At 45.6% G+C, this 27977-nt stretch overlaps 1 protein-coding gene across 1 annotated transcript; it reads left to right on the forward strand.

Annotated features, from left to right (window-relative positions):
* Positions 1-7334: 7334 nt before the first annotated feature.
* USP35 (ubiquitin specific peptidase 35) lies at positions 7335-25569 on the forward strand. The gene is made up of 10 exons (XM_071768816.1): positions 7335-8226; positions 9410-9545; positions 14464-14593; positions 15318-15419; positions 18249-18407; positions 18817-19010; positions 19151-19244; positions 21024-21130; positions 21701-22916; positions 23859-25569. Exons 1-10 carry the CDS (start codon positions 7545-7547, stop codon positions 24027-24029), a joined length of 2991 nt encoding a protein of 996 aa, XP_071624917.1. The 5' UTR covers positions 7335-7544; the 3' UTR covers positions 24030-25569.
* The last annotated feature ends 2408 nt before the right edge of the window (positions 25570-27977 follow it).

Genomic DNA, 27977 nt, shown 5'->3' on the forward strand with positions numbered 1-27977 from the left:
GTGTCTTTCTCTGCTGATGATTTTTATAAGGCAGTGGGAGAGAGGAATTTAATTCCTTGTACCTTGCTTTCTGCATTCATACCAGGATGGCTGATAATATGGAATTATGGTTTTCAGATCCTTTATTAGAAAAGGAAACCAGTGGGTATGAGAGATGTGTGCATAGCTGTGGACTGGAGGGGAAAGGAGGAGTCTGAAGAAAAAGAGGATGAAATGCTGGGGCCTTGGGCTTTGTTTGGTGTTATTGTGCTGATTGTTTTGACATCCAACCAAAGCAGCCAGAGCCCTTTTTTTTTTTATTTTTTTATTTTTTTTTTTTAAATGAGTGAGTGCCTAACAGCAAAAAACACACAGAGAGGGGAGAGTGGGGGATTTGGGCCAGGTTGGATGGGGCTTGGAATAACCTGGTCTAGTGGGAGGTGTCCCTGCCCATGCAGGGGGCCTGGAATTAGGTGATCTTGTATGTCTCTTCCAGCCCAAACCCAGCTGTGGTTCTGTGATTTCTGTGCATCAAAGGGATTAAGAAGCACTGAAGAAAGAAAAGAGCAGCATATAAGGTAGATGAGTTCAGGTCAGGCAGCCAGCCCAGCATTGTTGTCCATGAATTAAGGCCATGGTAGGTCACTTGGAGATGGCTAATGGAATTGCATGGTGTCAAAGATATTTTATAGTGTTTTAGAGGAAAAAGGAATGATGAAACACATGGCAGAAGAATGGAAAAGGATCCACAGTGCTCTGTGGATCTAAAACATGAAGGTATTTTAGTAAAGGCAAGGACTACTATATAGCAAATTTAGGCTGATTGCAAATAGGTGTCTTTTGGTTGATTATTTTTAGGGACCCCTTATTTTTAGGGACCCCTTAAGCAAATTGTGTGGTCCCAGGAGAGAAACTCAGTGTTCCCAAGGCAGAGGTCCTGATGAAATGCCCACAGTCCAGCTGGGTGAAAAATAAACCTTTACTCTCTGGGGAGGGCAGAAAGCTGCTGAGCAGGGTGGAAGGTTCTGCAGGGTGTAAGGAACAAGCTCCTGCTCCAAATCTGCTCTTGCCTGAAGCTGCTGAAGGGGAATCTCCATCAGTGCTGCAGGAAAGGGCAGTTCTGATTCAGTGCAACAAGGGGTGGGAAAGGACAGGGAGCTCTGCCAGCCCAAAGGAATTATCTCTAGTGAGTAGGAGACACACCACACAAGTGCAATCTGTCACTGGAAAGTAGTTTGGGAGAGGAAGCAAAGAATTTGTGATCTCCTTGAAAAAGAGAGAAGGTGAATTTAGAAAAGCAGATTATAATTAAGTGCAAAAAAAATCTGGCCAGGCTTCTGGGTTGGTAATTTTTTCCCTGTTATGCCTGCAGATAGGGTGAGCCTCACTTCTGCTTCTAATGAGGTATTTAATTGGATTCTTTTCTGCAGTTGTTAGAGCTGAGTTTCTGATCTCTTAAAAATGGAGCTGATCTCTGCTCTGCCATGGCACTTTATGGACTGCCCCTCTGGCAGCAGCTGGAGGGAGCAAGGCAGGGGGGAACATCACCAGTAATTTGTTTGCAGGTCTGGAGAGTTTTTTTTGGCTGCTGGCTCTGCCACAAACTATTGCATCTCTCTGAACAAATGGTTTGGTCTGGATGTGCCTCAATATTTCATGTTGCTACAGCAGAGTGAATGATACCTGCTGTGTCACTTAAGTGAGATGTATTTTCCCTTGTGGATATTCCTATTGATAGAGTTTATGGGGCCAGTGGGCTCTATTTCAGTCAAAGACACTGGGATTTTCTAAATTATCTGATTATTCTAATATTCTGTAATAATTTAATGATAGTTTTACGTGAATTTTATAGCAAGAATTTTCTAAATTATTTAATCATTCTAATAACTGTAAATTATTCTATTTGGATATTAATGAGTAGCTGGCTAGGAATTAATTAAGAAAGAAGCAGAGAGATGCAGCAGCTGTGTCACTGGGAGAGCTCAAGGTAGAAACTGTATACTCAATATTGAGTTGACAGAAGATCATTGAATTGGAATCACATCCCTTATGTTAATTAAGATTATTTAGCCAGAAAAAGACTTGATCTTAGGTAAATGAGGAGTATAACCAGGTGGGTAAACTATACCAGATCATGGGGAGACTGAAGTAGGAGGTGCAGTGGTGTGGATGAGGGCCCAGCAGTGGCCTTGGTTTGATGATTTCCAACTCTGAAAGGAAACTGCAGTTTCTTCTTAGTTATTTCAAGGGTTTTTCAGTCTTTTGAGAAAAATAGCCTTAGGGAAGGGATAGCAATGGCTGTGCCTACCTGCTGTTCAGGCTGTAGCTGTTGGGTGTGGTAATGATGAGTTGCAGGATGTGGTTGCCCCACCTTGGCTAAATGAACAGGCAGGTACTTTGGACCAAAATAAAACCTTTTGGCTATGAATTTCCTGGAAAAAAGAATAATAATTAGGACACAATCACTTTGCTGTTCCTTGAAAACAGACCTAGAGGGGTGTGTAAAACAGGGGCTTGTCCTTTTGAGAAGCTGTATGCCAAGGCATGGCAAATTTTGCAGAACTTTTAGATTATAGTATTATTAGTACAGTATTTTCTGCTGTAGCAAGGCTGCAGGATTGAGCCCTAATTTCCTGCCTGCCTGGAGGAAGCAGCAAGAGAAGGAATATCTTCCCTGACATGAAAGAAAGCATTTCAGCAGGAGTTGAAGAGAGTAAAAGGTGAAGCTCATTTCTGTGCTTTCAGCCCTCCAGAGAATTTAGGGAACTAGATAATGATTTCTTCTTCTTTGTAAGTAAGAAACAAATCACTTTATTTGTCTGTGTTTGGATGTTGGGATTTTTTTTCCCTGCTTTGGTGCTATTTTTGGTGTTTATATATCAAGCCAGATAGGATGGTGTTGTAGGAACTGAAATTATTACCCACATCTCCTAAGGGCAAGGTGCATCTCAGATCCAACTTTTCAGAGCTCTGTGAGATCCAGGGTGTGGGAACTGACACCACATTTTGTACAGAAGACCAAGGAGCCTTTACTGGAAATCTGCTGCTGGCAGGGGTAGGGGAACGAATTGATTTAGAAGTAATTGGATGGACTTCAACTGAAATGAATGCTGATTAAAGAAAAAATCCAGGCAGAAGAGAAATATAAGGACATCTCTGAACAGCACATATATTACACCCAAACAAACAAAGCCCAAGAGGAATTTTTTTTTATCTTGAGATTGCTTTTTTTCTTTATTTTCTCCTTTTTTTTTTTGTTTCTGGTTTACTTGGTTTGGGCAGTGAAGGTGAGCTGGTTGATGCTGCTTTTTGCTTGAATTTCTTTTCTTTCTCTGGTTTCCAGATCATGGCTGAGTATCTGTCCTTGCAGGGACACATTGCATGGTAACCAACACCAGTTGCAAGTGTTGGTGGGACAACTTCATTTTCCTGGTGGCTTTAGAGGTGGATTTAAGTCTGGAGCCAGGGCTGCTCTCTTTTTACAGCAACCTTTCTGTTTTGAGAAATGGGAGAAAGCACTGTGGAGCCTGGTGTGTACTCATGAGTGCAATGTGTGGTACCAAATGCCATCAGCACTTCTTGATTTTCCAAGTGGAACAGAGCATCTTCAGGGCAGCTTTGTAGGGCTGAACATCTGCATGAGAGGGATGAGCTGCATCACAAGGAGCAGGGCAAGGGAGAGGGTTCTTCTCCTCTTCTCTGCTCTCACTAGACACCCCCAGCAGTGCAGAGGTCCAGTTCTGGAGCCCTCAACACAGGAGGGAGATGGAGATGTTGGAGCAAGCCAGAGGAGACCACGAAGATGATCCATAGGCTGGAGCTCCTACTATGGAGAGAGGCTGAAAGAGCTTGGGGTTGTTCAGCCTGGAGAAGAGAAGGCTCTGGGGAGACTTTAGAGCACCTTGTTGACTTAGGTGAGGGCACGGTCTCAAGTTGTGCCAGGGGAGGTTTAGGTTGGACATTAGAAAGAATTTCTTTACTGAGAGGGTGATCAGACATTGGAATGGGCTGCCCAGGGAAGGGGTGGATTCTCCATCCCTGGAGATATTTAAAAGGAGACTGGATGTGGCACTCAGTGCCATGGGCTGGGAACTGCAGTGGGAGTGGATCAAAGGTGATGATCTCTGAGGTCCCTTCCAACCCAGCCAATTCTATGATTCTATGATTATGAAGAAATTCTTCACCATCAGGGTGGTGAGACACTGGAACAGGTTGCCCAGAGAAGCTGTGGATGCCCCATCCCTGGCAGTGTCTCAGCCCAGGTTGGATGGGGCTTGGAGCAACCTGGGCTGTGGGAGGGGTCCCTGCCTATGGCAGGGGGTTGGAACTGGATGAGCTTTAAGGTCCCTTCCAACCCAAACCATTCTGTGATTCCATTATTTCAGCATTAAGCAGAAGTTGGACTCGGGAGCTCCCAAGGTCCCTTCACTCCTGATGCTGGGATCTTTTACCTGTGCTGCTTGTGCCAGTTGTTCAGCAGAGGAGCAGAACAGTTTTGCCATTTCCTGGGATTTTTTCTTTTCTACAGCAGAGCCCACATTGGGAACTTTCAGTTTTATGTGAGCTGCATAACAGATGGGAACCTCAAAGAAGTTCTTCACATTAGTAATGAACACTTGGACCTTCCACTCCATCCTTGCATGCTCCAGGAACTTGTTTCTATTTTACAAGCAGGGTTGTGTCCATCCTCCCAACTTTTCCATGAGTTGTTATTGCTTGATGAGGATGATGAAGGGCAGAAAAGTTGCCCCACTTCAAGAAGCACTCACTGTGGGACCCTGATTATCTTAAAATTGAACCTCTTTATTTCAGTGTTAAACAGAGGAGAACCAGGGACCAGATCTCCAAGGCAGCCTTTGGCATCCCAGAAATGAATGTGTCCACCTCTGTCCTGTAGTTCCCTGGTTTATTTATGACACACTTCCAATTTTTTCAGCAGATGAGACAGGGATCTTACAGACAACAGTCCCTTCACTGCCATCCCTGATCCACTCTCCAGGCAGTTCTTGGGGGGAACAAAAAAAGTTAATATGAGATCCTTAAAAAAAAAATTCACTTTGAAAGCATCTGGAGCTGTGCTGGGGTTGAATTAACCATCTTGGTTCCTAAGTTTTCATGTGTGAATGATCTTTTAGTGTAGAATGCTCTTTTTAAATGTAGAATTTTCAGAGTAGAACACTAGTTTTTTGATGGCAATATTTATTATTACATCTTTTTTTATTACATATTTATTTATTATTACATATTTATTTATTATTACATATTTATTATATACATCTTACAAGGTTGTTTTAATATAGTTCTGAGATAGTAAAACATATTACAAATGTCTCCTTCTGAGGGACTCCCTGGCTGGCATCCCTCATCCTGGCTTTGTCTGACCCACACCCAGGGAGCAGCTTGGTGTCTCCTGATCCACAGCAGAAACATGGGCTTGTTTGTCCCCTCCTGCTGTCACCACCAGGGTAGTTAGAGAGGTGTAGGTGGGACTGTGTTACCTAAAGTCCCACCTTGTACTGGGAAGTCCTTTGCCAGTGAGGAGACCATGGATCCTTTACCACAAGGTCACCTCAGGTGGTTCTCCTTGTGTGTCTTTGAAGGTCTTAATGTCAACCTGAGACATGATGATGTTTCCTCATGAGGAAGATGCTTTGCCTCTACCTACAGTCCTTAGGCACTGGGACTTGTGTCTATTGACTGTGGAGGGAGGTTTTTTTAGCCTTGTCCTTACCACACTGTGTCAGACAAAAAAAGGAGTCACACTCCAAGGCATCAGGGCTGGGGTGACCCATCCTTGTGTCTCCTTCTGTGATCAGCCTGAGAATGAGCCAAGGCCTTTCAGGAGCTGCAAATTTATCTCAGAAGTCAGGCAGAGTTCTCATTGAATCACAGAATGGTTTGATTTGGATGGGACCTTTAAAGCTCCAACCCCCCCTGCAGTGAGCAGGGACATCTTCATCTGGATCAGGATGCTCAGAGCTCTGGCCAGTCTGACCTGGAATGTTTCCAGGGAGGAGGCATCTACCAGCTTTCTGGGCAACCTGGGCCAGTGTTTCATCACCCACAGTGTAATAGTGAAAATACAACTGGTGAACACTGTAGAACCTCATTCTGTGTCCTGGGCTGCATCAAAAGCAATGTGGCCACCAGGTCAAGGGAGGGGATTCTGCCCCTTGACTTCACTTTCATGAGACCCCCCCCCCCTTGTAGTGCTGGGTCCTGTTCTGGGATCCCCAACATAGGAAAGGTGTGAAGCTGTTGGAAGGAGTCCAGAGGATGCCATGAAGATGCTCAGAGGGCTGGAGAACCTCTGCTCTGGAGACAGGCTGAGAAAGTTGGGGTTGTTCAGTCTGGAGAAGAGGGGGAATTTTTACAAGGACGTGGGATAGGACAAAGAGGAAGGGTTTCAAACCAAAAGAGGGAAGAATGAGATGAGATATTAAGAAGACAAATTCTTCACTCTGAGGGTGATGAGACACTGTCCCAGGTTGCCCTGAAAAGCTGTGGCTGCCTCATTTCTGGAAGTGTTCAAGGCCAGGTTGGATGGGGCTTGGAGCAACCTGGGCTGTGGGAGGTGTCCCTGCCCATGGCAGGGGTTTTTGAACCAGATGATCTTTAAGTTCCCTTCCAACCCCAACCATTCTGTGATTCTATGACTCTCTTTCCTCCACGGATCCTTTCAGGCTGTAGCCAGGAAGGGGCTTTCTCCAAATCTGTATTTTTGCAGGAGGATTTGGACATCCTGGCTGTCTAATTTTATCCCTGCAATGAGGTTTCTGGTGCAACAGTGTGCCCAACACCTGGTTATGAATGTTGGTTTTTTTTCTTTAAACATCCTCTCCTCTAACATTTTCCTGCTGGTGGATTTGGGCTGTGACGAATGGGAAACTTTCCCTGACTCTGCAATTTCTCTCCCCTCTCACTTTGGTCCTGAATACAAATGCTGCAGGTCCCTGGGGAGCAGCCAAGACTGCACCACTCAGCTGGAGCTTCTGGAACATCAAACATTCACCCCTGCCCTTCAATCCCACCTCTGCTTCTCAGGGCTTTTCTCTCCTTCCCCGAATGAGAATCATCAGGAACATCTTTGCCTCTCTGAGGAGCCAGCAGACACCAGTGGAAGACCTTGGCCTCCCCTCATTCCCTTCTCAGCCCCTCTGGGGGTCTGTGGCAAGATGTATCCCCCTGGGATTGGATTTTGGGACACCATCTTGAGCTGTTGAATCCATTGAGGACCTTACCCATCCCTAGGACTGAGTGTAAGATTATAGTTGGTTGTTTTCAAGACCAAAAAAAATGCTGGAATGTGTCATTAGTCTGAAGAAATTCTGTATTGCTGGGTGTTCACTCAGTCTGGAGGTTTAGTCTCAGTCACACACCACCAGGGTGGTAACTTCTCTGAATGCCACAGACAGGACACAAGAATTATCATCTTTGTAGTGGTCCCAGGCAGCTCCCAAGCTCTGCTTCTTTACTGCCTTGCAAACCTGGGCTTAAAAGCTCAGCAGACCCTGCTTGAACTAATCTGCTGCTCTCTTTCTCTCTTTCAGCAGCTGGGAGCAGAGATGGATAAGATTCTGGAAGCTGTGGTGATGTCCTCGTACCCCAACAACGTGAAGCAAGGGCTCATCAGACGTGTCATTGAGGCAGCAAAGCAGCCCATGGACAGTGAGCAATGCTGGTCCATGCTGGAGCTCTCAACCAAGCTTTACCTCATGGGGGACACCAAGTATAAAAGAGAGATTGGGAAGGAAGTTTTGGAGGTCTACGGCCACTACCACCCGGAGGAATTCGAGGAATTCTTCAACGTTCGCTTCCTGCTGAGTCTTCTCCAGGAAGGTTATGGACCTCTGGGGAAGAGAAGCCATTATGTGCTTGATTACATCCAATTAGGACTGCAGTTTGTCTTGGAAAGCCCGTCAGCAAACAGCATCTTCAGTTTGTTGAGGATCGAGGTGCTCCGGAAAGTCTGCGAGAGGCCCAGCCCCAAGCAATGTGCAAAGATCAGCAAACTCTTAACCCAGCACCCCCAGTGCATTCCCACTGGGAAGCACCAGGTCTTGTTTTGCCAGCAGCTGATCAGGTGCATTGGGCAGTTCCAGTGTGTGTCCGAGGGGGAAGAAGACATCATGGAGTTTTTGGAGCAGGTGAACAAAGTGAGTGGCTTGCTGCAGAGGATCTGGAGGACTCAGACCTCAGCCATCCTGCCCTCTTTGAAGGAGCTGTTCACCATTATCTCTTCAACAGGTAATTAGAAAAAAAAAAGAAAAAAAGGAAAAAAAAACCCCACAAAAGCAACCCTGGAAAAAAAATTTAGGGTTTGCAGTTGTTGGCTTGGATGAAGTCAGTTTTAATTATTTTCACAACTTGCATGGTTCTCATCTACGCCAAACAGCTGAATTATAATAAAGAATATTTATCCTTTTTTATTTATATCTACCTTGCCTAGTGGGAGGGTTCCCTGCCCACGTGGAGGGGTTGGAACTAGATGATCTGTAAGGTCCCTTCCAACCCATTCTATGATTCTATGAAGGAAGCACCCTTAAAAGTTACCCAGGGCTTGAAGCTGGGGAAGGAATATCCCCTGAAACTGCACAGGGTCTGGGCACAGGAGGTGCTAAGCAGGTTGAAATATTTGCAGCAAAGCTCTGTGTGCATCCAGCACCAGCATCACCTGAGCTTAGTGGAAAGCACCTTCCCTGCAGCTGGGACTTGAGAACTTTTAGAAATGTCATTTTCTGTGGCTGCCTTGATGGGACCCCATAGGTTGATCCTTACCAGACACTAGGGACAAAGCTAAGGAGTCATTTCTTGGAGTATCTTGGAGACTGGTCATATCTTAAGCTGGGATAGAAGATACTTATCCAGCCTCTGGGGACTTTAGGCTATTGCAGAGGGTGTCACAAGATCTTTTGGAGGTATCAGTGACATGAAGGGCTGGAATCTTGATAGCAGGTAAGCTCCTGCTCCAGCTATTCCTAAGTCTGTGAGCTGATGCTTTTTTTAGTGTCCTCTGTATGAAAAACTCATCCTTTGGAAGGTGCTCCAGGCAGGCAAACCCTGCAGTTACATCCCATTGCAGCTATTTGCAGTGCTTAGTATGATGAGAGCATAGAGAAGAAATCTGTGACCCAAAAATGTTCTCGTGCTGTGATCTCTTCCACTCTTTGTGGGTGTGTGACTTCATGCAAGAGCCCATCTGCTATGACCCAACCTCATTCTGTGCTGCACTGGGATTTGGGGAATTCTCCTCCTAGCACAGCTAAGTGCAGGACTCCACATTGCTCATTTACACCAGCTGACTGAGTGCTCCATTTCTGTGGGCTGAAATGCTTTGGCTTTTAGAGATGAGCCGTGACCTCATGTGCCTGGTTTTCCTGGTGGATAACATCCTCGTGGCTGGCATCCATCTGTGTTTCATGTCTTGCAGAGGAGCAGGAGGTGCCATCCAATGCCTTGGCCAGCGTGGTCCAGTTTGTCCCTTTGGAGCTCATGGATGGGGTCATCAGAAACCTAACCAATGATGACAGCATCACTGATGTGCAAATGATGACAGCCATTGGCAGGTAGGAGAAGTGAACATCATTCATACCTTGGAGCTGCCTGCCAATACCTGAAGGCAACCCACAGGAAGGCTGGAGAGGGACTTTTCATAAGAGTGTCCAGTGACAGAACAAGGGGAAATGGTTTTAAACTGAAGGAGAAGAGGTTTAGACTGGATATTAGGAAAAAGTTCTTCAGTATGAGTGTGGTGAGACTCTGGAACAGATTGCCCAGAGAAGTTGTGGATGCCCCCTCCGTGGAGGTGTTCAAAGCCAGGTTGGATGAGGCCTTGGGCATCCCTGCCCATGGCATGGAGGTTGGAGGAGATATCTCTCAGGTCCCTTCCCACCTGAGCCATTCTGTGATTATATAATCATTTTCTCAGTTCAGAGAAAAATTGTCCCCAAGGCTGCACTCTGTTCCTTTGTGTGGTTTTATCCCAACCAGTTGGGCTGGTGCTGTCTAGTGAGGAGTAGGGGGTGGGGGAGGAAAGGGAATTTCTGGATCCTTTTTTCCATCCCTGAGGACTTAGAGAACTTGAATGAAGACAGGATTAGTATTAGTATTATTAGTATTATTAGTATTGATTTCTTTTTTCTTAGAAATAAATAGCATTACAGCATGCCTAACATATCTTGAAGAGTTTTGGCTTTTTTTCTAGAAGGTCTTGAGTTCCTTTTCTTTCCAAAAGTCTTTAGATTTTTATGTTGATCCCCATTTTCCCTTCAGAAGGACATTGTCCCAAATACCTAGGCACAGCTAAAAATCTTGGAGAGGGAGATATGCCCAGCTGTTTCAATGATCTCACCTTGATCTTTGTCAGATGAATGTGGTACTGCTGGTCTGGATCTTGGTCTTGTACCATGCTTATCACTGCAGGCAAAGTCAATGAAGATGTCATGGAGTGTTGAAGAACAGTGGGTGAAATACTATCTAACATGCTAGACCTGGTCTTTGCACAGCCAGTGTAGTCCTACAGCTCCTCTACTCACCTTCCTCCAAGGGAAAAAAATTTTTACTAAGGGAGAAGTTTTTGTGATGATTGGTGAGACACTGGCACAGGTTGTCCAGAGAAATTGTGGATGCCCCATCCCTGGAAACGTTCCAGGTCAGGTTGTACAGGGCTCTGAGCAACCTGATGTAGTTGAAGATGTCCTTGCTAACTGCAGGGAGGTTGGACTGGATGAGCTTTAAAGGCTCCTTCCAACCCAACCCAACCCAACCCAACCCAACCCAACCCAACTCAACTCAACCCAACCCATTCCTCTTCTCTTCTCTTCTCTTCTCTTCTCTTCTCTTCTCTTCTCTTCTCTTCTCTTCTCTTCTCTTCTCTTCTCTTCTCTTCTCTTCTCTTCTCTTCTCTTCTCTTCTCTTCTCTCTTCTCTTTTCTCTTCTCTCTTCTTCAGTGCCTTGCTTAGGAGTCTCTTCAACCCACACTTGCCTTAGAGGTTTCCATTTAAATTGATGATGTTCACATGCAGTAGCACGTGCACTTAACCTCAGGAAGCTGCTGTGACTTGGTCTTACTGGAAACATCCTTTTCTTCTTATTATTACAGGATTTGTGTCCCCTCCCTGCCCCAATAAGGTGACATGGCAAAGCACACATTATTCCTGATGGGAACTTCATGTAGGCAGAAAGGTGTTGCTTCCTTTTGACTTGCTGGAGAAGGTCCTGTTTTTTTCTGAGTCCAGAGCAATCCAAGACAGAAGATTAGGCTATCAGTTCAGCTCTTAACCCTCTTCTCCATCTTTTTCTCCTTCTGGGAACCTGCTGTTGCCAGCTCCAGGCAATAAATCCTACGAGAGAGACGGTGTCTAAATATAGAGGTTGCAAAACCAATTGCATCATTCCTTAAAACATTCTTTGTCACGCAGGAGGGTGAGTAAATGATTACTCAGAATTAGCCCAGTGTTAAGCAGAGCCTGCAGAATGTAATGAAGATCACTTAGGAGAAATGCAGGAGGTTTGGCTCCATGTTTCCAGCAGGTGGGTGCAACACAGAGCCTCTGTGCCATGCCTGGAAAATCAAAGGAAAATGGGCACATGGAAAGGAACTTTTAGCTTAGGATCCCTCACAGACTTGTCTATATACACATACACACAGAAAACTCTTCCTCCAAAGGTTGGCTTTGAGAGGTAGTAGCAAGGTAGTAAACTGGACATAGGGAGGAGCTTTGGATCAAGGTTTTAAAGAACAAATGGTTAAAAAAAAAGCAAGCCTGGCACCTGCTGGTATAAGCATACACCTCAAGTTCTTTTAGAGAGCTTACTGTGCATCCATGCCTTCCAAAGTGCTCCCTAATTTTTTTTATTTTATTTCTTCTGGGGATGTGTCTGTTCCAATGAGTCCAGGTCCAGATGAAGAAGGCACCTGCTGCTTCCTACCTCTTGGATCTGAAGCTCAGCACACCAAATCAATGGCTCCTTTGGAAAACAATGTCCTGGGCTTCTAAACCCTTTGTGGATCTTGCAATGTGGAAAAATGCAACGTGAATTGAAGATGTAATTTCTTCCTACTGTAGAAGAGGGAGGCAGGCAGCAGGTGGGACTGTGACAGCCACTTGTCCTGCTAAAAAACAGCTTCAAGCAGGCAAGGTTACTTCACACCTGAGTAAAAGGAGATAGGGTGAAGAAGGACCTTTGAATCTCTGGATCCATGTCCCTGCTTTCCAGGTGCTGACATTACAGACCCCTTCAATGATGTTCAGCCATATTCCTAGAAGAAGGAATTTCTGCTTCTTTCCTTCTTTCATAGCTGTTCCACCACTGGGTTGCTTTAGTGGTTCAAGTCTCTCTTCTAACAGCCAGCCTGTATGCAGTTCTGGGCAGCTGATGATTGTTTTGATCTTATGCCAACATAAAGAACATAAATAGCTCTTTTCCCTCCCTGGTGTTTTTTTCCTTCAATGTATGTGGGCAGAGCAGTGCTTCCCCATCTCTGCTTTCTTGTGGCCGTGCTAAACAAGCCAGGTTATTTTAAGCTTTTCTGGCAGGAAATGTTCTTCATTTCCCTGACCAGCTTAACAGAATTTTTCAACACCTGCTCCCACTTCAGTTCATTGGACATGGATGGGGAGGTTTGTGTGCTCCGTGTTCCAAATTGATCATCATGGCCTTACACAGCAGCTTGAGAGGTCATTGTTTTGCCATAGAAAACACCTTTTCTTCTGCACCACAACACGGTGCTGGTCTTTTCCATGGCTACTGTCACCCCGGGTTCTCATGGTCAGCTCATGTCTGGCTGGTTGTCTTGAAAAAGACAACTTACTGCCACACAGCATCACTTCTTTGTGCCTTGCATGAGTTTTGTATCAATCCATTCCCTCCCTGTTCTAAATTTCTAATCATCACAGTCTTCCCTTGATCTTTCTCTTGTGTTGATGAGGCCTCCAAGCTTTGCATCACCATAGATCTCACAGCCATGTTCAGGATGTTTGTGTTAATATCATCTGATCCTGAAGAATGTTGCTTTCATCTAGCCAGTCAGATATGATCTATTTCTGTCCTTTGACTACAAATTGTGGATATCTTTACAAACCTGACTTTGGCACCTATGGTAATACCCTGTGGCAATCTATCCCTTCTTCCCAGTTGCCCCCATTGCCTGGCTTCATTATAGAAACTGCCTTCCTATTCTTTCCAGAGAAAGCACCATGTCAGTCAATAGAGGAATTAAAACTCAACACAGCTGAATTTTACATGATGGAAGTCACCAACTCCTCTTGTTTGTAGTTCATGAGCTCTTCATGTTTCTCTTCCAGCTGACACTGCTCTTGTTTCCAAATCTTTTATCTGCTTCCTCTTTGTCACCCTGATCAATTCCTTCCTCTTGCTGAAAATGGAGGCAGAGGATGTGTTTAGTTTGCAAGTGACATCTAGAGGCCATATCTTCACTCACCATCACATCCTCTGTTTACAGTGGTTCTGTGGCTTGTTCTCTAATGCAAATGCCTGGAGAATCTTTTCTGGTATTTGCTTAATTATCCAACTTGGCTTCATTTTTGGTCCTTTTCAATGTATTCTGCTCTTCAGTCTCTCTCAATTTTACTTTTTTCCAGTTCCCTGTGGACTTTATTTATTTCTGCTCTTTGCCTTGTGATGGCCAATTGTCTGTGTATCTGTATTTTGCACAAGATACAGGCTAAGAAGCAGAAGGGACTGACTGGGTAAGACACCTGGACCCAGATGGGACACTGAAAGTCTGGGATATCTTCAAACCAAAGGTACTGACATGGTTAGCAAGGTTTGGCCCTTGGAGATCCCAAGCCTTAGTTACTTCCCAGTTTTGTTCAGCATTAAATTTAAACAGAAACAATCTGTCATCACTTAGTTTGTGTGGGGGTTTTTTTGTTTTTTTTTCAGTGAGTGATTTCTGTGAAATATTTATGACTTGCAGAAACACGACAGCGTGTTGGTTGGTGATGGCTATGGGTGAAATTTGTTAGCTGGGACATTCAGGAATGTCTGGCTTCTATTAGGGCTGCCAGTATTTATTTTTAAATATGTTTCTGGAAATCAATGTTTCCCACACAGAGTTAAAAGATCTGAATCTGAGTGGTTTTTTCCTTACCAGTGACAACGAGGAGAACAAACCAGTATCACTTCTTTTCTAATGGTGACAATGCAGAGACTTCAATCAACATCTCATACAGGTGGTTGTAGAGTGTTAAAACTTGAATTCAAGTTGACTGAAGTCAGTGGAAAAAAATCCCCACTTTCTTCTGTGGACTTGGGTCTGGTCCTCTGAGGAACCACAGTGTGGTGACAATGCCAGTGGGGTAATTCCACCTCAGGCTTTCTGAATAACATGTGAAATGCCTCAGGCATTGTTCATCCCACTGGCTAGACATAAATCTGGAGGAGGTTTAACCCAAGTCAGAGCTTGGCTGTCAGAATATGTGCATTAAATTCACTTTAAGAGTTTGTATTTAATTTCAGGATGATCGATTGGGTGTCCTGGCCCCTGGGAAAGAACATAGACAAGTGGATCATTGCCTTGCTGAAGGGTTTGGCTGCAGTGAAAAAGTTCAGCATCTTGATTGAAGTTACTCTTTCAAAAATTGAAAAGGTCAGTGTGCTCTTTTAGACATGGATGTGAACAGCAGACTTCTCCTTGCACCTAAGATGTCTTCTCCTTTGCATCTAAAATGTCCTCTTAACTTCTTATCTTAACCTGCCTGGTTTTTTTCCTGTTATTGCAATTGTGGACTGCAAACCTCCCTGTCCTTGCCTCAATTAACCACCTTTTGGTGGATTTTCTCCTCCTGGTCCCACAGTGTGTGATGGGGTTGAGTGAGGGGAGTCCTGGTTGGTACCGGTCAGGCTTGAACCCTGACAAAGTCATTCCTCAGCCTTTGAAAAAGGTCTTTGCTTTCTATCTCTTTGCCTGAAAGGTTAGTGATAAATTCCCAAACACCACAAGAAACCAGAAGAGGCTCGTGTTAGAAAATCTGCCATCCCCCTGTGCCTGCACAGCCTTCTCCATCAGGAGGGATATTGGTGCAGTGGTGTTACAGCACCTTGCTGTAGCAGCCATTGCACAAGCCTCAAAAGAATGAGGGTAACCCACACAATTTTTTAGGGTGCCCTCAAGCCACATTCTGGATAGAGATGACTCTGGAGACCTGGCTGCAGGCTGCTTGCTTCAATACCCACCATGGAGCAGGGACAGACCCTCAACCATTGTGGATGCCCAGTGTTTCTCTTTCCCCTTCTCCTGCATGTTGTGGTACCATCCTGCCTTCTCATTTGTTTGTTTTTTTTTTTTTTTTTTTTTTTTCCTCCTCCACCAGGTCTTCTCCAAGTTGCTGTACCCCATCTTGAGAGAAGGGGCTTTGTCTGTCCTACAGTACATGCTGCTGAGCTTCCAGCACTCCCACGAAGCCTTTCACTTGGTAAGGTTGCATCTGGTACACAGATGAGGACATTGCCCTGAGTGGGGCAACACGGTGAGAGGAAGCCTAAGAGGCTGAGATATTGGGAAATATTGCCCCCATCTGTTTGATTTCACCATGTGATGTAAACTCAACCCTGTCTGTCTGCTTGCACACTGTCCTGGCAGCTTCTCATCCTTTCCTACAGCCCAGACAGCTTTTTGGGCACCTCAGAGCTGATGCTGAGATGCAGACACAAGTCCTGAGACTAAAAGAAGTTGATTGCAGCAGATAAAACCATCACCCTGGGTCAGAGAGTGAGGTGCAAAGGAGAAGTGAGCTTTTGCTTTCTTCTCTGGTGGTTTCTTCCCTTTCTCCTGAGGCTTACCAGCTGGATGGCTCATCTCCAGTGATAGATCAGTATAAAGCTGGTTGGGGCTTGGCCCTTCTGCATTTGAAATGCATACACTGTGTATATGCTTCATTTTTATCTGTTGTACTCCACCAGCTGGAGTGGTCCCTATGGGCACGTGCATCCTCATGGTCTTCTCTCAGCTTCAGAGCCCACCAGCCACAAATTCAATGGAAATATCTTGAGTGTCCTTTCGAGCTCTACTCAGGGTTTCACCAGCAGTGGCTGTAGTGCTCCTGCAGTCACTTGAACCCAGTGTTAGCCAGGCCTGCAGGTGGGAGAGGAGGTTCTCCTCTTTTCCTCTTAGACCTCTTGGTTTTCCCTTTTGTGCTGAGCCACATGGGCTGAACTGCCTTGCAAAAGGAGCCCAGGTGAAACCTCCCCTAGCAGAAAGTTGTGATGGTCAATATTGTTCAGCTTGGTCTTGTAAAGTCAGCCACAAAACTGCACTATTGAAGTTGCCTGGAGAAGGACAGGACGTGGAGGGATGGCCCAGGGCAGGAAGATCTGCAGGGCTAGGATGTTCTGGCTTAGGATGTAGTTTCAGGGTCTGATTCAGGAGATACAGCCCCATATTTGTTCCCATCTTTCAGCTGAGGTGCATTAGATGTTACCACTCTGGCTCTGGGTTGTGTGAGATGAAAACTTTACACTGAGAGCATCTCAGAGTGCTCAGGCAGTGGAGAACAGGGAATATATTTTCAGATAATCCTTGCAGTTTCCCAGCAGGTGCCTGATCATCCCTTGGATTCAGTGGGTCCCATCCCACACGTGACTTCAATAAGTCACCAGTATGTGGCACCCATTATGATTTCTTGAAGTGATCACAGAATCATAGAATTGGCTGGGTTGGAAGGGACCTCTGAGATCATCAAGTCCTGGGTCATCTTTCAAAGCTTTGCACAGCATCAGTGCAATAAGACATGAAGACTGTCTCAGAACATTTCCACTTCATGAATTCTCTGCAGTTAAAAGCAAAACCTGCTTTTAGCAGCATTTGAATCTCCTCTTTTTATTTCCACAGTGATATTTTAGGTTTTATTTTGCTGTTGACACCAAGGCACAGCTCTGCATCTCACTGGCCTTGCCCCTGTGGTGCTGTAATTAAAAAGCAAGACTAAAGGCAAAGGCCTCCTTGCTGATAAAAGCACTAATGGAGAACTACTCCTGTTTTGTTTTGATTTTATATTTTTTTTCATTAAAGCCCCCACATTTGGCTCTTCACCTCAAGTTCACAGAGTAAACAGATAAAGCTGGAAAACAGCAAAGCCAGCCAAAGATTTCAACCGATGGTTTTTTTTTTTCATTCCTTAGCTGGAGACACTTTAAATGACACTGAATTTCTTGAGAAACTCTTCGGTATCTAAAAATAGGGTTGTTCCAACAGATTGTCTGCAGTTGGGCGTCCAAATTTTGAAACACTCCAAAAGTCATTGGTTGCTCTTGGCCTGAACTTACCATCTGCAGCCCAGGGAGCATAAATTTCCTCTCTTGCTTTTAAAAAACAAAGCCCAAGCCTGTCCTGCTTCTTATCTTCTTGTTTTTGCCCTGGCCCTTTGGAAGGGTTTTGAGAATTGTTCCCCATCCCAGCTTGGCAAAATATTGATGTATAAAACGGTACTGGGATTCATTTACTTCCCTGACAAAACTTTCCTGTTGGAAAGGAAACTGTTAAAATCTCCAATGTTTGGAGGAGAAGGAAAGACAGAGAGAGAAAGAAGGTAGGAAAACGAAGGGAGGAAGGGAGGACCAGGAAATGGCCTGACTGGGGATCCTGAGACTACTCCAGGATTGTTCTGGGGTAAAAATAACATAAAATTTAAATGTGAAAAAGGTCACGTCAGTGCCTGGGGTCACTCGAGCACATCTGCAGGGCTGAAAATAGTTTATTTATTCCCTTCAGGGTCAGCAGAGGGTGCCCGTGAGCAAGGCATCATTTGCCTTTGCATCTGCTTGTGCGTTTTGAAATTTTCTGGATGAAAGCAAAATAACAAATGTGTTGTTTACGTGCCTGTTGCCACCCATCCAACCGTCCCAATCCCAGTTTAGTTTGTACAGTGTATAAATATATACATATGTATATAAATGTAAAAAGCACACCAGGCAATGCTGCTTGTAGGTGACTTAATTTGTCTTGTAAGTTTGAATCCCTTCACTAGAGGGTCAGCAGGTAATGCTCCTTTCCACCCTTGGTGTGTGATTTAGTAGAGGTTGATGTGCACAGGGAATGGGAATTGCAGCCCAAACCTGCAGGTGTCTGTAACATTTGCAATACTGAAGTCAACAGAAGAGATGCTGCTGAGTTCCTGGGCTGAAGTCAACTCCTGCTGACAGTCCTGTCTACCTGGGGGGTGAATTTACTTCCTCTTCATTTGTGTTTAAAGTCCTGTGAGTAATTTGGAGCCAGTTTTGATGCTGGGCATTTTCCTTTTTTCCAGCTGCTCCCTCACATCCCCAGGCTGGTGGCTTCTCTGAAGAAGGAAGACTCCAACTCTGCCAGCAGCTCCCTGGAGCAGTTGGCTGAGCTCATCCACTGCATGTTCTTCCGCTTCTCAGGATTTCCAGATCTCTACGAACCAGTCCTAGAAGCAGTTAAAGTAAGACATGCACCTCGTAGCCCTTTTTTAAAATTATTTTTTCTGCATGGAAAGTTTTTCTGCATCTTAGCTTGCAGCCTGGTGCAGAGGGAGGGTCCTACTGGTAGGGATGTCCTAACCTCAGCACCTCAAACTGGGGTAGAAGAAAGAGTTTAAAATCTGAAGTTTGAGCCCCAGGTAAGCAAGTTGAGGGAAGATACCTCTGTTATGGTGGGACTGCAGAAGTTCTGATCATGCTATAACAAATCTTGACTGCTTCTAGAGGACCAAGCCTAGCAGCTAAACACCTCCTTGAATGCAGAGGAAATGAATTGTGTGAATCCCACTAGCAGAGGAGTTTTGCTGTTACCTTTTGGTGATTCCTCGCAAGAAAATATAACAATTCCTAACACAAATCTCTCTTTCCAAGTCTCTTCCTGTTCCAAATGAAGACCGGATTAAACATCTCTTGGGACAAAATGCTTGGACTTCCCAGAAGAACGAGCTGGCCTGCTTCTACCCACGCCTGGCATCCAAATCGGAGACGGGAAAGATCGGGTTAATTAACTTGGGAAACACCTGCTACATGAACAGCATCCTACAGTCTCTTTTCATGGCTTCAGAGTGAGTTTTTGCTCCCTTGCTCCCCACTCAGGACCATTCCAGGGGGTTGCTCATCTCCCCAGCATCTCCCGTCCCGCTCTGCTTTTCCACCTCATGTTTTTGCATCTCTGCTTTTTTTTTTTTTTTTTTTTCTTTTCCAGCTTTCGGCACTCGGTTTTGAATTTAACCGAGGGCAACTCCCAGCCCCTGATGACCAAGCTCCAGTGGCTCTTTGCGTTTTTGGAGCACAGTCAGGTAATTATTTCATGTTCTAGTTATTTGTTTGGACTGTCGGCTGCGGAAAGGCTCGTCTCCAAGTTGCTTCCTGCCGGCTCCAACGTGCTGATAAGGAGCTGTGGATCTTGGTGGGTCTTTAGAACGGGACGAATTTTGTTTATACAAAAGGGTAAAATTTTTGGGGGGGGGGGGAGGAGGTGAGCTCCTATCAGCCCTGGAAGTGAGCTGTGTTCACACCAGTCCTCAGCCTGTGGTTGGACTGATGTAATAACAAATGGGTTGGACAGTGAAGTCAATTTGGTAACACTTGAAATGTGTGGCCAGCTGGAAAGCCTGTTGGTGTAAAGCAGAGGTTTTTGTTTCTTGCTCTGCACCCAGGAGGAAGACTGGAGTAGCTCATTTGTCCCCTTGCTTCACAACAAAGCACAATCAACCAATGTAAAATCGCCTTAAATGTGGTTTTGTTAAAAGAATAATAATTATAAAAAAGCCCCCTTTTCTTCCAGATGCTTTGAATCCTCTGCGTGTGAGGGAAAGTAAAGCAAAAATAGAACCCTTAAATTATTTATGAGTGCTTTCTTGACAAACATGAAATTTAATATGAGTGACTGCTGGAGACACAGCTAAGTCATGTCTATCTCCTCTCAAGACATATCCTTCTGCCCATAGAAAGACAGGATTTTGGAAGTCCAGTGAATTTTCCCTTACTGGGAAACCAGTGATCTGTGCTTCTCTGTTTTCCAAGTCTCAACTGACAGAGCTGGCTTGGTGCATTGTGGTATTATGTCACTACAGATGACTTTTGGGGGAAAAATATAGACAATCTGTTAAATTTAATATCTGGTCATTGAAGAATGTAGTTTTGATGGCAGTTTAGGGTGTCTGTGATCTGAAATGAGAAAATACAGATGCATATTTGGTTGTTGTGCAGTGTAAGGTTAATAGTTTGCTGGTAACTTCCTAATAGCCTTCCAGTTATTTTTCTTCTTCAAACTACTTCTTAAAGTCACTCCTTTGCCAAGGATGGGTCTCTTTCCATGGTACTTAAGCAGCAGCTTCCTAACATTATCCAGTAATGCAGATTACCTGCCTGCAATGATCAGAATGATGTGTAGAAGTTTAGTGGATGTTTTGCTTTTGTTTTGCTTTTTTTTTTTTTTTTTTTTTTTTTATGAAACAATTTGGTGAGAGAGATCCTGGTCAAATTAAATGGAGTGTCAAATTAAATTTAGTCCGAATTAAGTAGAAGTCTCTGGGTCAGACCAATAAAACATTTTAAAACTCAAGGGAGAAAGAAATGTGGATATTTTTGTAGAATCACAGAAGGGTTTGGATTGGAAGGGACCTGAAAGATCATCCAGTTCCAACCCCCTGCATGGTCAGGGACACCTCTCACCAGCCCAGGTTGCTCCAGCCTGGCCTTGAACACTTCCAGAAATGAGGCATCCAGGGCTTCTCTGGGCAACCTGGGCCACTGTCTCATCACCCTCACAGGAAACAATTTCTTTCTAATATCTAACCTAATTTTTAATATATTTTATATTGTTTATTTTATAGAAGCCAGAGTAAAATTCAGGCTGAAATTCAGCCTTACAGTCCCAGCTTCCAGCAATCCAAGAAATTCTTTCTGTGCACTGGGATTAGCCCTGGTAGAGAAAAAAAAAAGGAGACCTCATCAGGCACACAAATGCATCTTACTCCTAGTGAAGCATCCAGAAAGCCTCTTCCACCTCCCAGTGTGAAATAAGAACCAGATTCCCTGGGTTAAAAGCACTTTTTCTTCTTTGTTGCTGCCAGAGACCTGCCATCTCACCTGAGAGTTTCCTCTCTGCCTCCTGGCCACCCTGGTTTACCCCTGGTGCTCAACAGGACTGCTCAGAGTATCTCAAGTACCTGCTGGACCGGTATGTGACAAGAGCTGTGATTTTGGAGCCTGGTGACAACAGCATCCCTAGACCCAACGTAATGTTTGACACTGACCCATATGCAAACAGGGCAAGTGGCTGGGAAAAGGAGAAGCTGGGGACAGTGAAGGCTTGGGGTGAAAAATGGTGAGATTGGTCTGGGGGTCCTTGATGAAACCCTGTTTGTGCTGGCTTAGGGGTAAGGTTAGAAGTAATTTCAGCTTGAAAATTCCTGCCATCTTCTCTGAAGGCAAAGGAAATTGTCCCAAGTTTAGAGGTTTGCCTGACAAGCCACTGAGCCTCCTCTAAGATGTTGATTTTTGCCTTTCTTACCTAAAAATCCTGTATCTCTGGTGTCCCAGCGATCCCTCTAGAAGTGAGGGATCAATGGCACATGGAAACCCAAATCCTGCCCAACTCCTCCCCACCTTCCTCCTGCAGCATCAGACCCCTGGACATGGGCAGGTTAACAAAGATTAACCCTTGAAGTGTTAAGATTAACCCTACTTTATCATCCAGCTCTTGGTGTTGTGTTGGTGTGTAACACAGATATTTTTTCCTCTATCAAAGATTACATGAAGAAGAAAAAACCGGAAAAAGGATTTACCAGAAGCTCAAGGAATCCAGCTTGATGCCTCAGGCAGTGGAGCATCACTACTTAAACAAGACGTTGATTGAGAAGATGTTTGGAGGTAAAATGATGACAAAGATCCGCTGCTTGAAGTGTCTGAACGTCTCCTCCCGAGAAGAAGCCTTTACAGACCTGTCCTTGGCCTTTCCTCCACCTGACAGGCACGTGCGTGGGAGCACTTCTGTTCTACCAGTGGAAGAAATTGGCCCACAATTAATTGACCCTCCTAACAACTCAAACCAGCTCACAGGGTCTCCCTGGGTCAAGAGGAAAGCCCCACAGACCAGAGACCCTCCAGCCCCATCGATGCCAGTGGAAACATTGGGTTTCCAGGAGGCAGGAGAAGCAGCAAATCCCTTGAGTGGCAATGCTGTTGGTGTGGATGCAGCCAAAGACCCTCTCTCAGCTTTTGGGAAGCAGGAAGGTGCTCCCAAGGACTCCAGGTCCGTCCCAGACTTGATCAACTATTTCCTGTCCCCGGAGAGACTGACAGCAGAGAATAAATACCACTGTGAGAAGTGTGCATCCTTACAGGATGCCGAGAAGGTGGCAGAGCTGACAGAGGGTCCACACTATCTCATCCTCACGCTGCTGCGCTTCTCCTTTGACCCAAGGACTATGAAGAGGAAGAAGATCTTGGACAACGTCTCCATCCCCGTGGTTCTCAAGCTCCCTGTCCTTGTCACCCCGGAGGAAACTGAGGAGGTTTGCTGGCGTGGGAAGGAGAGGGCTGCCCCAGGAAGTGGCTTCGTGTCTGTCATGTATGACCTCTGCAGTGTGGTGGTGCACTCGGGCATCTCCTCCGAGAGTGGCCACTACTACTGCTACTCCAGGGAGTGCACTGACACTGCCTCCTATGGGCAGCCCTGCACTGGGCCACCAAAACCCTCCTCTGACAAGCAGTTGGACTTTGAGATCCAGTGGTACCTCTTCAACGACACCAGAGTTTCCTTCTCTTCCTTCGAATCGGTCAGCAACGTCACCTCTTTCTTCCCCAAGGACACTGCCTACGTCCTCTTCTACAGGCAGCGGCCGGGCAGGCAGAGCTGCCTGCTGCATGAGGCTCTGCCTGAGGCCAGCTGCTTGCACGGTGAACCCTCTCTCCACAAGGACTTGATGGAAGCCATTTCCAAAGATAACATCCTCTACTTGCAGGTAACTCCCTCTGCGTGCCATCCTGCGGCTGCCCGGCTCGTGGTATGGGGAATGACAGAAAAAAAAAATTAAAATGATGAGGTTTTGAGTAACCTGGCCTAGTGGGAGGTGTCTCTGACCAGGCAGGGAGTTTGGGACTAGATCATCTGTGAGGTTCTTTTCAACCCAAACCATTCTGTGATTTGATGATTTGGTGGTTCCCACCCATGTGAGCAGCAGCGGCGTGGTGTCCTCTGGATAAATCCACATGTGCAGATCATAGAATCATAAAATAATTTGGGTTGGAAGGATCTTCTAAAGGTCATCCACTCCAACGCCCCTGCAGTAAGCAGTGACACCCTCACTAGGTCAGGTTGCTCAGAGCCTCATCAAGCCTCACCTTGAATATCTCCAGGGATGAGACCTCAACCATTTCCCTGGGCAACCCTGCCTCATCCCTGAAGGGGAGTTCAGGTACAAATGTATTGAAGTTTCCTGATAAAATTGGGGGTTGAGGTTGATGCAACCTCAGGGCTGTGCTCAGGGGTGACTTGTGACCCCAGGAAGCTTTGCCTGAAACCTTGTCCCAAGTTCCTGGGGAAGGTGGGTGATCTGGGAATGTAAGCTAGAGCCCTTTTCATTCAGCTGGTGGAGCTGAACACTTTCCAAACAACAATGTCCCATAGGGACACCTGAGAGAATTTGAGGGGTCCCTCCACTCCCTGAGGTGACATGGAAAGGCTCTTTTCTGGTAGCTGGGGAGATGCAATTCTTTGCTACATCCCTCCTACCAGGCTCTAGTGATGAGCACAAGACCTTCTCACCCTGGTTTAATCTGGATGAAGCTCCCAGAGCCAACCAAACAAGCTGTTGGCTCCTTGGAGAAGGTGGGAGCACCGCCCTGACCCAGGTCATTTGGATGCAGATATCCTTGTGTGATTTCTCCCCCTTTTTTTCTTGCAGGAGCAGGAAAAAGAAGCAAGGAACAGAGCTGCCTACATCTCCACCTTGCCAAAATCCCCACTGTGGTGGAGAGACTTTGACAGGGACAAGGATGATGATGGCTCCTCAGGGGGCTGCAGCCCAGCAGCAGGTGGTGGTGGATCTGGCTCCTTTCATGGACTTGTCTTCTAGATGATGAGAGAAACCCTGGGGCCAACCTGAAGCCAGAGGTTCTTCTTACTCACCCTGATGACAATGAGCACCTTGGAGGAGGATTTGGGGAACATTTCAATGGAAAAGGATGCAGGGGCTGATTTTCAGGTGTCCCACTGCTTCCTATGCACTTGTTCTTCATGCCTTAATGTAACTATGCTAACATGGAGATGAGCAGCTGCCAACAGCTCTGGGAAGTGACCTTTTGCTTCAGCAGAGCTGCATCTTGCTTGCTGTGAGCCAAACCCCAGCCTGGAAAGGGCACAAGGACAGGGTTGAAGACAGACAGACAGACAGACAGACTCAGCAGAGGCCCATGAATGGAGATGTCCCATGCACATCCTGTCTTTAGCCCTTCCTGTGGGGTTGGGTTGGTTTTGGGAGGATGTCTGCTTGCTGGTTGGTTTTTTTTGCATTTTAATGTTTTGAAAACCCACCTTGACAGACCTCTAAAGGTAGAAAAAAGACTGACTAGACTGAAAAATGTCAAGCAGGAAATGTGCCAATGCTGGTGTGGTGGGAAAGTAAGCTTGGTCACAGCAAGAAGTGGCAGGTCAGAGAGGTTTTATGCAGTCTTGAAAAGCCTTCAGAAGTGACTGAGGGGCACAAACCCCTTTATCCTGGCCCAGTCTGGGGATTTTGGGCTCCAGTGAAGCCCTGCTGTTTCCCTGGTGACCTCTGGATGCTGTGAGTGTACATGGCAGGCCCAGACACTCAGCTGTTTTTCCAGAGGTGTCTTTAGGACTTGGTTAGCATCTTTCTGCTGCTGTCATTTCATGTCTCTCTGGGCTGAATATGCCCTTTAACACTTGGCCTTTCCTTTGAGATACCTTGAACTGAGCACTAAATGACAAGAGCTCCCCCTAAACCCAGTAGCTATTTTTTTAGAGTGCTGATTTAGAAGCAGAGTAGCCCCACCAGGTATATTACATCAACCCAATATAAATAGGTATTATGTAAACCAATGTATTATATAAATCAGGAATGGGACAGGGACTGATTTTGGTGGCAGGAGGCCAACCCAAGCCCTGGGAAGCTTCTCTACAGTATCACAGCTCCCTCCCATGTCCCTCCTCAGCCACTGTCCATGCCTGCTCCTCTTTTGCACCTGTAGCAGAGATTTCTGTAGCTCAAGACTTGTGCCTTAAGCCCTTGGTGCAGGACCTAATCCTGACCATGGAGTATGGAGGGTGGGAATATTGTGTTGCCATAGTGGAAAAGGCAAAGCACAGACATTGCTACAGATAATATGGGCAGGAAGTTTGCTAGAGAGGACACCTGGGATGAAATCTCTAGTGTATGCTATCATATTCTTTTGTTGCCTTTCCTATATATAAATAAAGGAAATGAATTCAACATAGAGACTTAGTGTCTTATTGCAATCAGAGGGCTGGAGCACCTCTGCTATGGAGGCAGATGAAGAGACTTGGGGTTGTTCAGACTGGAGAAGGCTCCAGGAAAGCATCAGAGCACCTTCCAGTGCCTGTAGGGGCACAAGAAACAAGAAAACTGGAGATTAATTTCTAACAAGGGCATGGAGTGATAGGACGAGGGGTAATGGCTTTGAACTGGAAGAGGGGAGATTTAGGTTAGACCTTTGAAATTCTTCCCTGTGAGGGTGCTGAGCCCCTGGCCCAGGTTGCCCAAGGAAGCTGTGGCTGCCCCATCCCTGGCAGTGTCTCAGCCCAGGTTGGATGGGCTTGGAGCAACCTGGGCTGTGGGAAGGGTCCCTGCCCATGCAGGGGGATTGGAAATAAATTATCTTTGTGGTGTCTTCCAACCCAAACCATTCTACCTTTCTGTGAATACTCGTAGCTATTGGGCTATATGGGTTAACAAAGGTTTGGGAAGCTGATGGGAGATGAATATCTAAAATAAGAGATGCAGGACAACCCTGCAGAGTGGTGGCTTGGAAGAGAGGAGCAGGCAGAGGAGGAGTGCAGACCCCCAGCCTGGAGCTGGGTGTCCTCCAAATGCAGATCCCATCCATTTTAGTGCAGTTTTGTAGATAAACCACAGAGTATGTTTGTTGAATTTAAGTCCCCTAAACCTGAGGGGTGCTAAGAGGCAAAAACTACGGACCTGAAGCTGATGTTATCCAAGAAGTGCAGTGTTTCCTGATATTATTAATGGGCCTTCATTAATCTCCTGTCCATAAGCAGTTTCCATAAGCTTTCATGTTGCTGTTGTGCCACATCCCTGCTTTGTGGACTCTCACCTGGAGGCATTTTCTGGGCCATGAGCTTGAGGGTGCTTTTGCAGAAGAGTGTGTCTGCCTTGATGAGGCTCTAATCTAAATAATCAAGGCAGATAATCAAGATAATATGGAAAGTGGTGAGGCTGCATCAAAGCTACATGCTTCCCTCAATATATCTTGGTTTCTCCCCAAGACTTTTTGGGGTGAGCAGAGCATTCACAGCATTATCTACAGTTGCTCCTGTCCCCTCCCCCAACTACTTATTATATATATGTACAGAGTATAAATATGTATCTATATATGTAAAGTGTGCACACATATAGAATCACCAGATAAGTACATGTAAGACATGAGTAATAAAATATTTGACATGCACTGAAGTGTGTATTAATATACTTTATTAATACTATTGATTTTACTGCTATGAATGGCATCAATATATCATATTATTACAACTACACTATACTCCTAGCAATATACTATAATGTATGATGAGTATTAGTAATGCACTGTAAATATTATAAAATCCTAGAGCCACAGATTGGCTTGGGTTGGAAGGAACCTTAAAAATCATCCAGTTCCAACCCCTCTGCCATGGGCAGGGTCACCTCCAAGTGGCCCAAGTTGTTCCAAGCCCCATCCAACCTGGGCTTCAACACTTCCAGGCATGGGGCAGCCACAGCTCCTCTAGACAACATGGGCCAGGGTCTCACTGCATTCATCATAAAAGATTTTCTTCCTTACACTCAATCTAAATTTCCCCTCTTCCAGTTTAAAACTGTTGCCCCTTGTCCTGACCCTACAGGCCTTGGTAAAAAGTCTCTTTTTTTTCTTATAAGCCCCCTATATATACTGTAAAGTATATATCAGTATGTATACTGTTATGATGTCTCCCTGGAGCTTCTCTTCTCCAGGCTGAACAACCCCAACTTTCTCAGTGTCTCCAGAGCAGAGCTGCTCCAGCTCTTTGACCACTTTTGTGACTTCTTCTGGACTCACTCCAATAGCTCCATGTTCTTCTTGTGTTGGAGGCTCCAAAATTGGACACAGCACAGGGGGGGTCCCACCAGAATGGAGTGGAGGGGCAGAATCACCTCCCTTAACCTTCTGTCCATGCTGCTTTTGATGCAGCCCAGGACACAGTTGCTGACTCTGCACATTGCTGCCCCATGTCCAGCTTTTCATCCCCCAGTACCCCAAGTCCTTCTCCACAGGGCTGCTCTTGATCTGTTCATCCCCCAGTTTGTAGTGATACCGGGGACTGCCCTGGCCCAGGTGCAGGACCTTGCATTTGGCTTTGTTGAACCTCATGAAATTCCCATGGGTTCACTCCTAGGTCTCTCTGGCTGGCATCCTTTCTCTTTGGAGTATCCACTCACCTTGCTGTCTCCTGTGAATCTGCTGAGGGACCACTTGATCCCACTCCCTGTGTCATTTGTGAAGATATTAAATAATAATGGTGCCAGTTTGGACCCTCGAAGGACACCTCTTGTTACTGATTTCCACTTGAACACTGGGCCATTGACTGTAACTCTTTTGATATGGCCATCTAGCCAGCTCCTTACCCATCTAGAGGTTCATCCATCAGACCCATCTCTTTCCAATTTAGAGGTAGGAAAGTTATGGGAGTCCCAACTGAAGGCCTTAGAGAAGTCCAGCTTAGCATCAGGATACTATGTTCCTACCCATGTCATACCAGTTATAGTATTTTCTACATTAAAAAAAGCTGT

The sequence above is a fragment of the Heliangelus exortis genome, chromosome 1, assembly GCF_036169615.1.
Source record: "Heliangelus exortis chromosome 1, bHelExo1.hap1, whole genome shotgun sequence".
Classification (NCBI taxonomy): Eukaryota; Metazoa; Chordata; class Aves; order Apodiformes; family Trochilidae; genus Heliangelus; species Heliangelus exortis.